The sequence below is a fragment of the Rhinoraja longicauda genome, chromosome 31 (genome assembly GCF_053455715.1).
Source record: "Rhinoraja longicauda isolate Sanriku21f chromosome 31, sRhiLon1.1, whole genome shotgun sequence".
NCBI classification, from domain to species: domain Eukaryota; kingdom Metazoa; phylum Chordata; class Chondrichthyes; order Rajiformes; family Arhynchobatidae; genus Rhinoraja; species Rhinoraja longicauda.
Genome location: NC_135983.1, coordinates 28,333,982 through 28,347,110, shown reverse-complemented (window position 1 = coordinate 28,347,110; position 13,129 = coordinate 28,333,982). Strand labels below are relative to the sequence as shown.

At 48.6% G+C, this 13,129-nt stretch overlaps 1 protein-coding gene across 1 annotated transcript in view; it reads left to right on the top strand.

Moving 5' to 3' along the window:
- pnpla7b (patatin-like phospholipase domain containing 7b) overlaps nucleotides 1–13,129 on the top strand; it is a 153,161-nt gene that overhangs the window by 105,126 nt on the left and 34,906 nt on the right. The window contains exon 26 of the mRNA XM_078425947.1: nucleotides 10,408–10,564. Coding sequence (XP_078282073.1) covers nucleotides 10,408–10,564 — 157 coding nt within the window. The remainder of the gene's footprint in view (nucleotides 1–10,407; nucleotides 10,565–13,129) is intronic.

Genomic DNA, 13,129 nt, shown 5'->3' with positions numbered 1-13,129 from the left:
CTGTGGAGGCCAAGTCAGTGGATATTTTTAAGGCGGAGGTAGATAGATTCTTTATTAGTATGGGTGTCAGGGGTTATGGGGAGAAGGCAGGAGAATGGGGTTAGGAGGGAGAGACATTTCAGTCATGATTGAATAGCGAGTAGGCTTGATGGGCCCCTCAGCAACCTCCACCCCCCCCACCCTTTCATTACAATGCATCCACTCCCTTCATCTGCCTTTCCTGGGCAATGAAGTGAAGACATTTAAAAAGAAAAGAGAAGCGGTAAAGTTTGTTTTAAGCATCCTCTCCCTGCAGCTGCAACCCTCTAACCCAGGCAGCACTCTGGTAAACCTGCTCTGTACCCTCTCTCTGTAGCTGAAACCCTCTAACCCAGGCAGCACTCTGGTAAACCTGCTCTGCACCCTCTCCCTGTAGTTGAAACCCTCTAACCCAGGCAGCACTCTGGTAAACCTGCTCTGTACCCTCTCCCTGTAGTTGAAACCCTCTAACCCAGGCAGCACTCTGGTAAACCTGCTCTGTACCCTCTCCCTGTAGTTGAAACCCTCTAACCCAGGCAGCACTCTGGTAAACCTCCTCTGCACCCTCTCCCTGTATCGAATGCCCTCTAGTCCAGGCAACGTTGTGGTAAACCTCCTCTGCGCCCTTTCCCTGTAGCTGCAACCCTCTAACCCAGGCAGCGTTGTGGTGAACCTCCTCTGCACCCTGTCCAAATTCAGCACATCCTTGCACTCATTCCAGGGATCATTACGGTAAACCTCCTCTGCTCCCATCCTGTAATGGGGCGACCGGAACTGTACGCAATGCTCCAAATGCACCCTGACCAAAGTCCTATATAGGCTGAGGAAGGTTTTGCTTTCTCTTGCCTTTCATATTTATTCTGGTCGATTCACTTGTTAAGCCTTGCACAAAGGATTGACCTTATCAAAGATGCGCCCTGCAGAGAGTTGGTGTCGTGCCCTTTGTTAGCCCTCTGGTCTTGCAGGCTGTTGGATGTCTCAGATGTAGGGTGGCATTTTACGTGGTGACGGCTGGTTGCTGCCGAGCCGGGCAGTGTCAGCCGGCATCAGGAAGCAGAGGGTTGGTTATACACGTGGACACACAATGCTGGAGTAACTCAGCGGGTCAGGCAGCATGTCTGGAGAACATGGATAGGTGACGTTTCACAGATTGCAGGAGTAACTCAGCGGGTCAGGCAGCATCTCTGGAGAGAAGGAATGGGTGACGTTTCAGGACAGAGTCCCGCCCCATCCCTTGACATCAGTCGGAAGAAGGGTCTCGACCCGAAACATCACCCATATCTTACTCGATTCACCTCTATCCCACTAATGACATTGGACTTTATCTAAGGAACTGATGCGCTATAATGCTGAGAACTCCATTTTGTACGCTACATCTTCCCCTTTGCTCTATTGAACTGATTGTATCTATGTTTGGTGTATCTGTTCTGCTTGAATAACATGCAAAACAAAGCTTGTCACTGTACCTCGACACATGTGGCAGTAATGAACCTAAATGGGGTCTCTGTGGAGAGGGTTGTGTATACAGCATACCACCTCATCTCTCTAAATCACAGTCTATATCTCTTGTTTCCCTAATCCCTAACCAGTCTGAAGAAGGATCTCCACCCGAAACGTCACCTATTCCTTCTCTCCAGAGATGCTGCCTGTCCCCCTGAGTTACTCCAGCATTTTGGATCTATCTTTGGTTTAAACCAGCATCTGCAGTTCCTTCATATGTAATTTGATGTTTAGTTTAGAGACACAACGTGGAAACTGGTTCTTCGGCCCACCAAGTCCGCGCCGACCAGCGATCCCCACACACTAACACTATCCTACACTAGGGACATTTTACATTTATATACAGCCAATTAACCTACAAACCTGTACGTCTTTGGAGTGTGGGAGGAAACCGGAGCACCCGGAGAAAACCCACGCAGGTCACGGGGAGAATGTACAAACTCTGTACAGACAGCGCCCATAATCAGGATGGAACCCGGGTCACTGGCACTGTGAGGCAGCAGCTCTACCCGCTGCACCACCGTGCCGCCCGAATACGTGATGTTATTTGACGGGACCCTTATTCAGACAATGCGGGATGCTTTTCGAATAATGTTATTCACATAAGTGTGAAATTTCTTGACAGATGACATAGTTAGCAAGTTATTCTGGCAATTAATAATATTTCCTGTGAGAAATTGATTCGTGTTTCTTTGCTGCTTCAGCAGAATAGTGCAAATCTCACACCCTGGCTGCCTGGACAATGTCAAACACGATGCTGCTGCCGCTGCTCATTCTATGTTGCTTCTACTGCTGAAAAGTTAATAAGTGATAGGAGCAGCATTAGGCCATTCGGCCCATCAAGTCTACTCCGCCGTTCAACACTGGCTGACATTTCTCTCCCTCCTAACCCCAATCTCCTGCCTTCTCCCCCATAACCCCTGCGCCACCGAGCCGTGGCCTTTGGCAGGGGTAGGTCGACGCTACAGAACCATAACTGAAGTACTGATGGTGACTAAACCTCATTGATTAACATCAAACGAACAGCAGGGAAATAGGCCAACCAACCTGCTGACACTCCCCAAAAAAACCTCTCCCTCTCCTGCATCATCCACAAGTTCTATCTTTAGCTTTGAATGGAACATGCTGCTGTTCCTGTCTCATTTTTAGCTTCCCACTGCTCGATGTGACGCCAGGTTTCAGCATTCTATGCATTCCCTGGGTGAACTAGTTTCTTCTCTCTACTTTTTATTGTGTTGTATTAGTTTTTATCTTGCACTTATGACCTGCAGCTTTTGACTGCCACGCATTTAGATTGCCGAACACTTTAACTCCCCCTCCCATTCCCACACTGACCTTTCTGTCCTGGGCCTCCTCTACTGTCAGAGTGAGGCCCAGCACAAATTGGAGGAACGACACCTCATATTTCGCTTGGGCAGCTCACACCCCAGCGGTATAAGTTTTGATTTCTCTGACTTCAACTAACCCTTGCTTTCCCTCTCTCTCCATCCCTCCCCCACCCTAGTTCTCCGACTAGTTGCACTGTCTTCGTGATTAGATTTTATTGATTGTATGCCTTGTCACCTTCCCCTCAGCGAACAATGATCCATTCCACTGTTTCTTGATCACCGTCCCCTTTGATCTGCCGTTTTCACACCTTGCCCTTCCATATTTCTGTCTCTCTCTCACATGACTCTCAGTCTGAAGAACGGTTTCGACCTGAAACGTCACCCATTCCTTCCCTCCAGAGACGCTGCCTGTCCCGCTGAGTTACTCTAGCATTTTGTGCCTATCTTCGGTGTAAACCAGCATCTGCAGTTCCTTCCTCCACATTTAGATGCATCACTCCAACTCTGTTGACCCATGGAAGGCCTGTGGGTCATCTTACAGACCAGCAGAGAGGAGGTCTTGCTGGCCTTTTGTTTTACTTATCAGGTTAAAACCTCTTAGTTTTGATTCCCTTGGAAGTTATTATATATTATGTGAACTTTCAAGTTCATTCATTGTCTTCCACCCAGACTGTTCTGACTCCATTTGCAGTAATAAGTAAAATATTCAAGTCAGCACGAACGCTCGGGGGGGGGGGGGGGGCTCCTGAAAGCCAACGTTAATTCATCTTCACAACTAATGGCGGCACGGTAGAGTTGCTGCCTCACAGCGCCAGAGACCCGGGTTCCATCCCGACCACGGGTGTTGTCTGGACGGAGTTTGTACTTTTCTCCAGGTGCTCTGGTTTCCTCCCACACTCCAAAGACGTACAGGTTTGTAGGTTAGTTGGCTTCAGTAAAAACTGTAAACTGTCCCCAGTGTGTGTGGGATAGTGCTTGTGTACGGACGGGGTGATCGCTGGTCGGCGTGGACTCGGTGGGCCTGTTTCTGCGCTGTATTTCGAAAATAAACTAAAATACATCAGCCATGATTGAATGGCGGTGTAGACTCGATGGGCCGAATGGCCTAAATCTGCTCCTAGAACTTATGAGCGTGTGTGTAGGATAATGTTAATGTGCAGGGATCGTTGGTCGGCGCGGACTCGGTGGGCAGAAGGGCCAGTTTTGGCACTGTATCTCTAAACTAAACTAAACTAATAAACTAAACTAAAACTGTACAGAATTGGTAGACTATGTGCAATGATAATTAAGCTTCCATATTGGTGGGTCTTTTAAAGAGTTGAGCTTTTTCCCAAGAGCCAGTGTATGATGTTGCAGCTCGTGATGCAGTATCTCACTGCTGTGCAAGGTGTCACATCTATTCTGTTGTGTAAATCTGCATCAGGGCTGATTGTTGAACTGCTCTGCCAGCATAGTTCTATCTTTAGCTTTGGATGGAATGATCCGCATAGTGCTGACCTACATTACTGTGCCGAAATCTTGTTCAAAAAGGAAGAAACCTGAGGTTTACTCTGAATTTTTTTTAAACTGCAACATGAAAGTTGTTGTTTTAGTTTGGTTTAGTTTAGTCTAGAGATACAGCGCGGAAACAGGCCCTACGGCCTAGCGATCCCCGCACACCAACACTATCCTCCACACGCTAGGGACAATTTTTAATTATACCAAGCCAATTAATCTACAAACCTGCACATCTTTGGAGTGTGGGAGGAAACCGGAGATCCTGGAGAAAACCTACGCAGGTCACGGGGAGAACGTACCAACTCTGTACAGACAGCACCCGTGGTGAGGATCGAACCTGGGGTTCTGATATTGCTTTATTTTAACAGGTGAATTCATCATATCACAGAGTGATACAGCGTGGAAACGGGCCCTTCGGCCCAACTTGCCCACACTGACCAACATGTCCCATCTACACTAGTCCCACCTGCCTGCATTTGGTCCATATCCCTCCAAACCTGTCCTATCCATGTACCTGTCTAACTGTTTCTGAAAAATCATACTCAATATCCACTGTCAGACTGAGGCCCAGCGCACATTGAAGGAACAGCACCTCATATTTTGCTTGGGCAGCTCACACCCCAGCGGTATGAACATTGACTTCTCCAACTTCAGGTAGTCCCTGTTTCCCCTCTCTTTCACCTCCCCCTTCCCAGTTCTCCCACCAGTCTCCCTGTCTCCAACTACATCCTATCTTTGTCCCGCCCCCTCCCCTGACATCAGTCTGAAGAAGGGTCTCGATCCCAAATGTCACCCATTCCTTCTCTCCTGAGATGCTGCCTGACCCACTGAGTTACTCCAGCATTTTGTGTCTGCCCTCAATATCAGAATGTTATTTTGTGTGGAAGTGCCTTGCTCCAACCAAGTGTGAATGTGAATACGTATGGACAGGCTGGCCTCAGCGTTGGAAACTGAAAGTGGCTGTGGGCAGGGTGATTCAGTGTTCCCTCCAGCTCTGACAATCTCCATCAAGCATCCTTTAATTTTCTAGTGTGCCTCACGGATCTCTGTTCCATTAACAGCTTATGTCCTTTCCTGCTTTCACATTATTTCACCCTCCCAGTTATCGCACTCTTGTGCCTGGAGGCAAAGGCTCTTTCATGGTTTTACATTACCTTCGCTCACACAAAACGCATCCTTCACCTCGATCTCAAGACCCACAGCGGCCAGACTAGTACGGCATCTGGACTTTAATATAGATTAACTGCAGTAAATCAGAAACACATCTGCTTTAATGTAGCCAACACTGATTTTCAGGCACCCTTGCTGCCGGAGACATTGCCTTATTATCCGTGTTGCCGGAACAGCAGAGGTCACGGTCTGGGGGGGGGGGGGGTGAGATACCAGCGTGCAAAGTCGGCGATGGGAACGGATCTGCCTGCTCGGGCCGGGCCGGAGGTCCAGAGCCCCGGCCGCAGGGGGCATATTTGATGGGTTGCAGAAGTGCCGATGAGGTTGGGATCTGCCGCCTTTCCCGGCCTACACGCCCCATTTTAGGGGGGATTTCAAGTGCGTTCTCGTAATTTAGTCCGGATTAAAGAAGGTGCTGTTTCAAAATCGCTGGTGGACCCGTACTCTATATTAAGAATAATGGTGTGATTGTCATCTCTCTGGGCTGTTTCTTCCTTTTCACGGCTTTTCTCACTCTTTCTCCTTCATGTCTGCATTCTCTTTATCTCCTGGTACTCTCGCGTGCATTGGTTAATATTTACACTGCATCTTCAAGTGACAACACACAGTAGGGTTGCCAACTTCCTCACTCCCAAATACGGGACAAAAGGTGACGTCACCGCCCTGTGCCCCACGTGGCCTCACCCAGCCAGCGGCCACGTGCTCCTGCTCCACCAATGGAGGCCGGGCAGAGCGGGAGCACGTGGCCGCTGGCTGGGTGAGATCACGTGGGGCGCGGGGCGGTGACGTCACCCTTTGTCCCGTATCTGGGAGTGAGGAAGTTGGCAACCCTACTAATACGGGACAAGGGCGGTCCCGTACGGGACAATAGGTGCAGGAAGAGGCCATTCAGCCCTTCGAGCCAGCACCGCCATTCAATGTGATCATGGCTGATCATCTACAATCAGTACCCCGTTCCTGCCCTCTCCCCATACCCCCTGACTCCGCTATCATTAAGAGCTCTATCTAACTCTCTTGAAAGCATCCAGAGAATTGGCCTCCACTGCCTTCTGAGGCAGAGAATTCCACAGACAAACCAATGTAGCCCAAAATACGGGATGTCCCGTCTAATATGGGACAGTTGGCAACCCTAGCAGCACAGGGATTAGATTGAAGTGTATGTTGATGTAGGCCAAGTGGCCACATCTAGGCTCTGAGAAGTTCTGTTCTGATTGATGTTTGTTGATTAATTGCTGCTGTGCAGTTGACTATTTCCTGATATGAGTTGTGTGTAAAAACTCAAAGACTGCGCTCACACTTTACAGGTGTTGAAATTATTTCTGACTTTGACAGACTTGCTTTTAAATGTAGTGAGATATTGGCTGAGGGCAGAGCCAACTGTGTTGAGATGTGGGAAGGTGATTGCTCCAGGTGCATCTGTAAGACGGGGGTGACAGCATAGTTTAACTATAATACATTTTTACGCGTGTTTCTGTAAAGTAAAATCATTCATTGCCTTGGATCCCATGGTTATTGTAAAACCACCATCAACCTCACTTGGATCACTGCTTTGAAAACGGGTGCTGAACCTTCCCATAGTCATAGAAACATAGAAAATAGGTGCAGGAGGAGGCCATTCGGCCCTTCGAGCCATTTTTTGATCATCAAAAAATCAGTACTCCGTTCCTGCTTTCTCCCCGTATCCCTTGATTCCGTTAGCCCTAAGAGCTAAATCTCTCTCTCTCTTGAAAACATCCAATAAATTGGCCTCCACTGCCTTCTGTGGCAGAGAATTCCACAGATTCACAACTCTGGGTGAAAAAGATTTTCCTCATCTCAGGCCTAAATGACCCACCCCTTATTCTTAAACTGTGACCCCCGGTTGTGGACTTCCCCCAACATCGGGAACATTTTTCCTGCATCAAGCCTGTCCAATCCCTTAAGAATTTTATATGTTTCTGTAAGCTCCCCTCTCATCCTTCTAAATTCCAGTGATTACAAGTCCAGTCGATCCATTCGTTCATCATTCAGTTTGATTGTCTTTGCCTCTCTTATAAGTTCATAAACTCTAGGAGTAGAATTACGCCATTCAGCCCATCAAGTCGACTCTTCCTTTCAATCATGGCTGATCTATCTTTCCTCTCACCCCATTCTCCTGCCTTCTCCCCATCACCCCTGATACCCGTACTAATCAAGAACCTGTCAATCTCTGCCTTAAAAATATCCATTGACGTGGCCTCCACAGCCTTCTGCGGCACAGAATTCCACAGATTCACCTCCCTCTGACTAAAGAAATTCCTCCTCATCTTCTTCCTGAAGGAATATCCTTTTATTCTGAGGCTGTGCCCTCTGGTCCTAGACTCTCCCACTAGTGGAAACATCCTCTCCACATCCACTCTATCCAGGCCTTTCACTATTTGGTAAGTTTCAATGGGGCCCCCTCTCATCCTTTTAAACTCCTGCGAGTACAGGCCCAGTGCATTCATACGCTCATCATATGTTATTAACCCAATCATTCCTGGGATCATTATTCTCTTAAACCTCGTCTAGACCCTCTCCAATGCCAGCACATCCTTCCTCCGATTTGGGGCCTGAAACTGCTCACAATGGGAATACGAGTGTGAGAAGAGACCGGGGCACCTGGAGAAAACCCACACGGTCACAGGGAAAACGTACAAACACCGTACAGACAACGCCCGTAGTCTGGGTCGAACCTGGGTCTCTGGCTCTGTCAGGCAGCGTCTCTATCGCTGCGTCACCGTGCACCATTGTTAATCCAATGCACTGGGTTAAATCAGGGCTTCAGCACCAAAGGTATTGGCTTATGGTTACCATCCACTGCTGGTGCCAGTATCCATCATGATAATAGGATATCGCTGGTAGGTTATGTGATCACATTGGGAGGGTTTCTTTCAAACACAGCTCATAAAATTCACAGTCTTTTTGATTGGATTAGTTTGTTTTAAAAGGAAAATGGAGAAAAGCACTTGTTGGAGACGACTCTTTTATCTGACAGTGTTGGCTGCTTTATGAATAACATGTCAAGCCAGGTGTGGTTTGCTTTTGATTTTCTGCATCTTTGTAGTGAGGAGATTGTTGAAACAAAGAACTGCAGTTAATACACCAAAGACCACAACGTGTTATGGAGTCATACAGTGTGGAGACAAAGCCCTTCAGCCCACACCGACTAACATGTCCCATCTACTCTAGTCCCACTTGCCTGCATTTGGCCCGTATCCCTCTAAACCTGTCCTGTCCATGTACCTGCCTTCGGCCCACCGAGTCCACGCTGACCAACGATACTTGTTGCACTAGCACACACTAAGAACAATTTACAATTTTTTACTGAAGCCAATTAACCTACAAACCTGTCTTGTCTTTGGAGTGTGGGAGGAAGCTAGCACGCATGCAGGTCACGGGGAGAATAAACAAACTCCGTACAGACAGCACCTGTAGTCAGATTGATCCCGGGTCTCTGGCGCTGTGAGGCAGCAACTCTACCACTGTGCCACCTTTGTTTGTGCGATGTATATCTAAAGTAAACCAATGAACCTACAAACCTGTATGTCTATGGAGTGTGGGAGGAAACCGGAGCACCTGGACAAAACTTGTTTGTGCACTGTGTATCTAAACTAAACCAAAGTCAACTGAAAGAAAAAAAAAATGCCCACTGTGACAGTGCTGGCAAATGTTTCAAGATACAATTCAAGATTCCAATTTTTTCTATTGGAACCTAATCAAATGTACAGCACTTTGGTCAACGTGGGTTGTTTTTAAATGTGCTATACAAATAAAATTGACTTGACTTGACTTGACAAAGAGTTTATTTGCCAAGTATGTAAGAACATACAAGGAATTTGAATTGCCATACGGTCATAGCAAAAAAGCAGCAAGACACACAAAGTTAACAAAGCGCACTGTGATGGAAGGCAATAATGTCTTATCTTCACTCCTTATTTTCCCGCGGTTGGGGCAGTCGAACCATCCGCAGTCGGGGCGATCAAAGCCCCTGCGTCGGGGCGATCGAAGCTCCTGCGGCCTGGAGCTGTCGAAGTTGATCCCTAACCAAGGGACCGCCATCTCCATGATGTTAAGTCCGCAGGCTCCTGCTGTTGGAGCTCCGAGGTCGATCCCCAGCAAAGGGCTCGCCAGCTCCACGATGATAGGCCGCAGCGCGGACAGAGATATGATACGGAAAAGGTCGCATCTCCGTCGAGGAAAGAGATTTAAAAAAGTTTCCCTCACCCCCCCCACCCAAAAATAATACAAAACTAAAAATACGCTAAAACATACATTTAACAACAAAAGAAGAAAATCACGAGACAGACTATTAGCGAGGCCTCCGTCATGCGGCGCACCCGCTGGTCAATGTTAGTGAGGCCTCCATCGTTAGTGCGGCACCGCCTCGCTGGTCTATGTTGGCGAGGCTGCTGTCGTTAGTGTGGTGCCCCCGCTGGTCTATGTTGGCAGGGCTGCCATCGTTAGTGTTGAGCCCCCCACTGGTCTATGTTGGCGGGGCCACCATCGTTAGTGCGGTGTCCCCACTGGTCTATGTTGGCGGGGCTTCCGTCGTTAGTGTTACACCCCCCACTGGTCTATGTTGGCGAGGCTACCATCGTTTGTGTGACGCCCCCGCTGGTCTATGTTGGCGAGGCTGTCGTCGTTAGTGTGGTGCCCCCACTGGTCTATGTTGGTGGGGCTGCCGTCGTTAGTGCGGTGCCCCCACTGGTCTATGTTGGCGGGGCCACCATCGTTAGTGCGGTGCCCCCACTGGTCTATGTTGGTGGGGCTGCCGTCGTTAGTGCGGTGCCCCCACTGGTCTATGTTGGCAAGGCCACCATTGTTAGTGAGGTGCCCCCACTGGTCTATGTTGCCCTGCCTTGTGTGAGCTGACGAGCTATGTTTGTGTCTACAGGGGGTGTTCCCAAGTGGGGATTATCCGTGCCATGCACGAGGCAGGCATTCCCATCGACATGGTGGGCGGGACATCCATCGGCTCCTTCATGGGAGCGCTGTACGCTGAGGATAGGAACGCGAACCGCATGAGGAACAGAGCTATAGAATGGGCAAAGGTAGGAGCAGCCGCTGGAGACCAGTGGCACCAAAACCGGAGACTCTCGCATACTTGGCTAATAAAGTATGATTGTGATTGATTCATTTAGTTTAGGAATACAGCGCAGATACAGGCCCTTCGGCCCACCGAGTCCGCACCGATCAGCGATCCCCGCACACTAACACTACCCTACACACACTAACATTACCCTACACACACTAACACTACCCTACACACACTAACACTACCCTACACACACTAACACTACCCTACACACACACACACACACACACTAACACTACCCTACACACACTAACACTACCCTACACACACTAACACTACCCTACACACACACACACACACACACTAACACTACCCTACACACACTAACACTACCCTACACACACTAACACTACCCTACACACACTAACACTACCCTACACACACTAACACTACCCTACACACACTAACACTACCCTACACACACACACACACACACACACACTGGGGACAATTTTACAATTATACCAAGCCAATTAACCTGCAAACCCGTATGTCTTTGGAGTGTGGGAGGAAACCGAAGTACTTGGAGAAAATTCCATGCAGGTCATGGGGATAACGTACAAACTCCGTACAGAACGCACCCGTAGTCAAGATCGAACTGCCATCCCAAGTACTCTGTACTTAAGCTGGGATTGTACTTGTGTATGGCAATAATGTTACTGATCTGTATGTACAAAAACATCCACTGTACTTGGTGCATGTGATAATGAAGAACCATTGAAACATTTGGGGCGGCACGGTGGTGCAGTGATAGAGTTGCTGCCTCACAGCGCCAGAAACCCTGAATCCATCCTGACTATGGGTGCTGTCTGTACGGAGTTTGTACGTTCTCCCCGTGACCCCGTAGGTTTTTTCCGGGTGCTCCAGTTTCTTCACACTCCAAAGACGTGCAGATTTGTAGGTTAATTGGATTCAGTAATTTGGTCATTGTAAAATGTCTCCCTAGTGTGGAGGATAGGCTAGTGTACAGGGTGATCGCTGGTCAGCGCGGACTCGTTGGTTCGACGAGCCTGTTTCCGCGCTGTATCTCTAAACTAAACTAAACTAAACTAAAAAACGAAACATTTAACCCTAATTGCAGAGAATTGTGGACGCAGCCCAGACCATCACACATACCAGCGTCCCTTCCATTGACTCCATCTACACCTTACGCTGCCTCGGCAAGGCCAGCAGCACAATCAAGGACGAGTCGCATCCCGGCCACTCCCTCTTCTCCCATCAGGCAAAAGGTGTGGAAGTGTGAAAAAGCACACCTCAGGGACAGTTTTTCCCCAGTTATCAGGCAACTGAACCATCCTACCGTCAACTAGAGAGCAGTGCTGAACTACTATCTACCTCATTGGACACCCTCGGACTTTACTGGCTTTATCTTGCACTAAATGTTTTTCACGTTATTCCCTTTATCGTGTATCTGTACACTGTGGACGACTCGAATGTAATCATGTATTGTCTTTCCGCTGACCGGTTAGCACGCAACAAAAGCTGTTCACTGTACCTCGGTACACATGGCAATAAACTAATCTCAACTGATTGAGACTGAGATCAGGTGCAGGAGGGCATGGACACGAGGAGCTGGGGAGGGGGAGGGGGAGTGAGACCACCGTGCTGCTCTGCCGTGTTCCTGGCCATGGAATGGGTGTGTGGCAGGATGTTGCTCTTTTTGTCCCCTCCAGAGTAGGGTTGCCAACTGTCCCGCATTAGCCGGGACATCCCGTATTTTGGGCTAAATTAGTTTGTCCCGTATTAGTAGGGTTGCCAACTTCCTCACTCCCAAATAAGGGACAAAGGGTGACGTCACTGCCCCGCGCCCCACGTGACCTCACCCAGCCAGCGGCCACGTGCTCCCGCTCCACCAATGGCGGCCGCCAGGGCCGGGAGCACGTGGCCGCTGGCTGGATGAGGTCACGTGGGGCGCGGGGCGGTGATGTCACCCTTTGTCCCTTCTTTGGGAGTGAGGAAGTTGGCAACCCTACTCCAGAGTGTGCTTGACAAATGGTTGACTAATGCTGTTATTGTGTCATCATCTCACATCCGTGTGGAGAATCTCATTCAGTTGGTGCTGTTATACCAGGACTGCTGTCAACATCTTGGGTAACAGATTTCCTAAATTGCAGCTTTGTGGATTAATCTGTTTAAATAAGTATTTCTCGTCGTAGATATGCCTTCAGGCAGGATAAAGCTATACTGAGTCCCTTGCTTGTCATACGAACGACTTATACCTTTTAATTGGTGGGAAAGGCTTTTGTTTAGTTTAGCAGTTTAATTGAGCTGAGTTGAGTTTAGGAAGGAACTGCAGATGCTGGTTTACACCGAAGATAGACACAAAATGCTGCCATGTGTTGTCTAGATTTAGCTACGTACAAGTATGGCTGCTTCATTTGTTGAGGAGTTATGAATGGAGTTGAACGTTGCATTTATCAGCTGGCATCCCCATCTTTGACCTTGTAGTGGAAACATCGTCATTGTTGTAGCAGCTGGTGATACTGGAGCCTGTTGTTGTCTTATACACGTTTCATCCCCA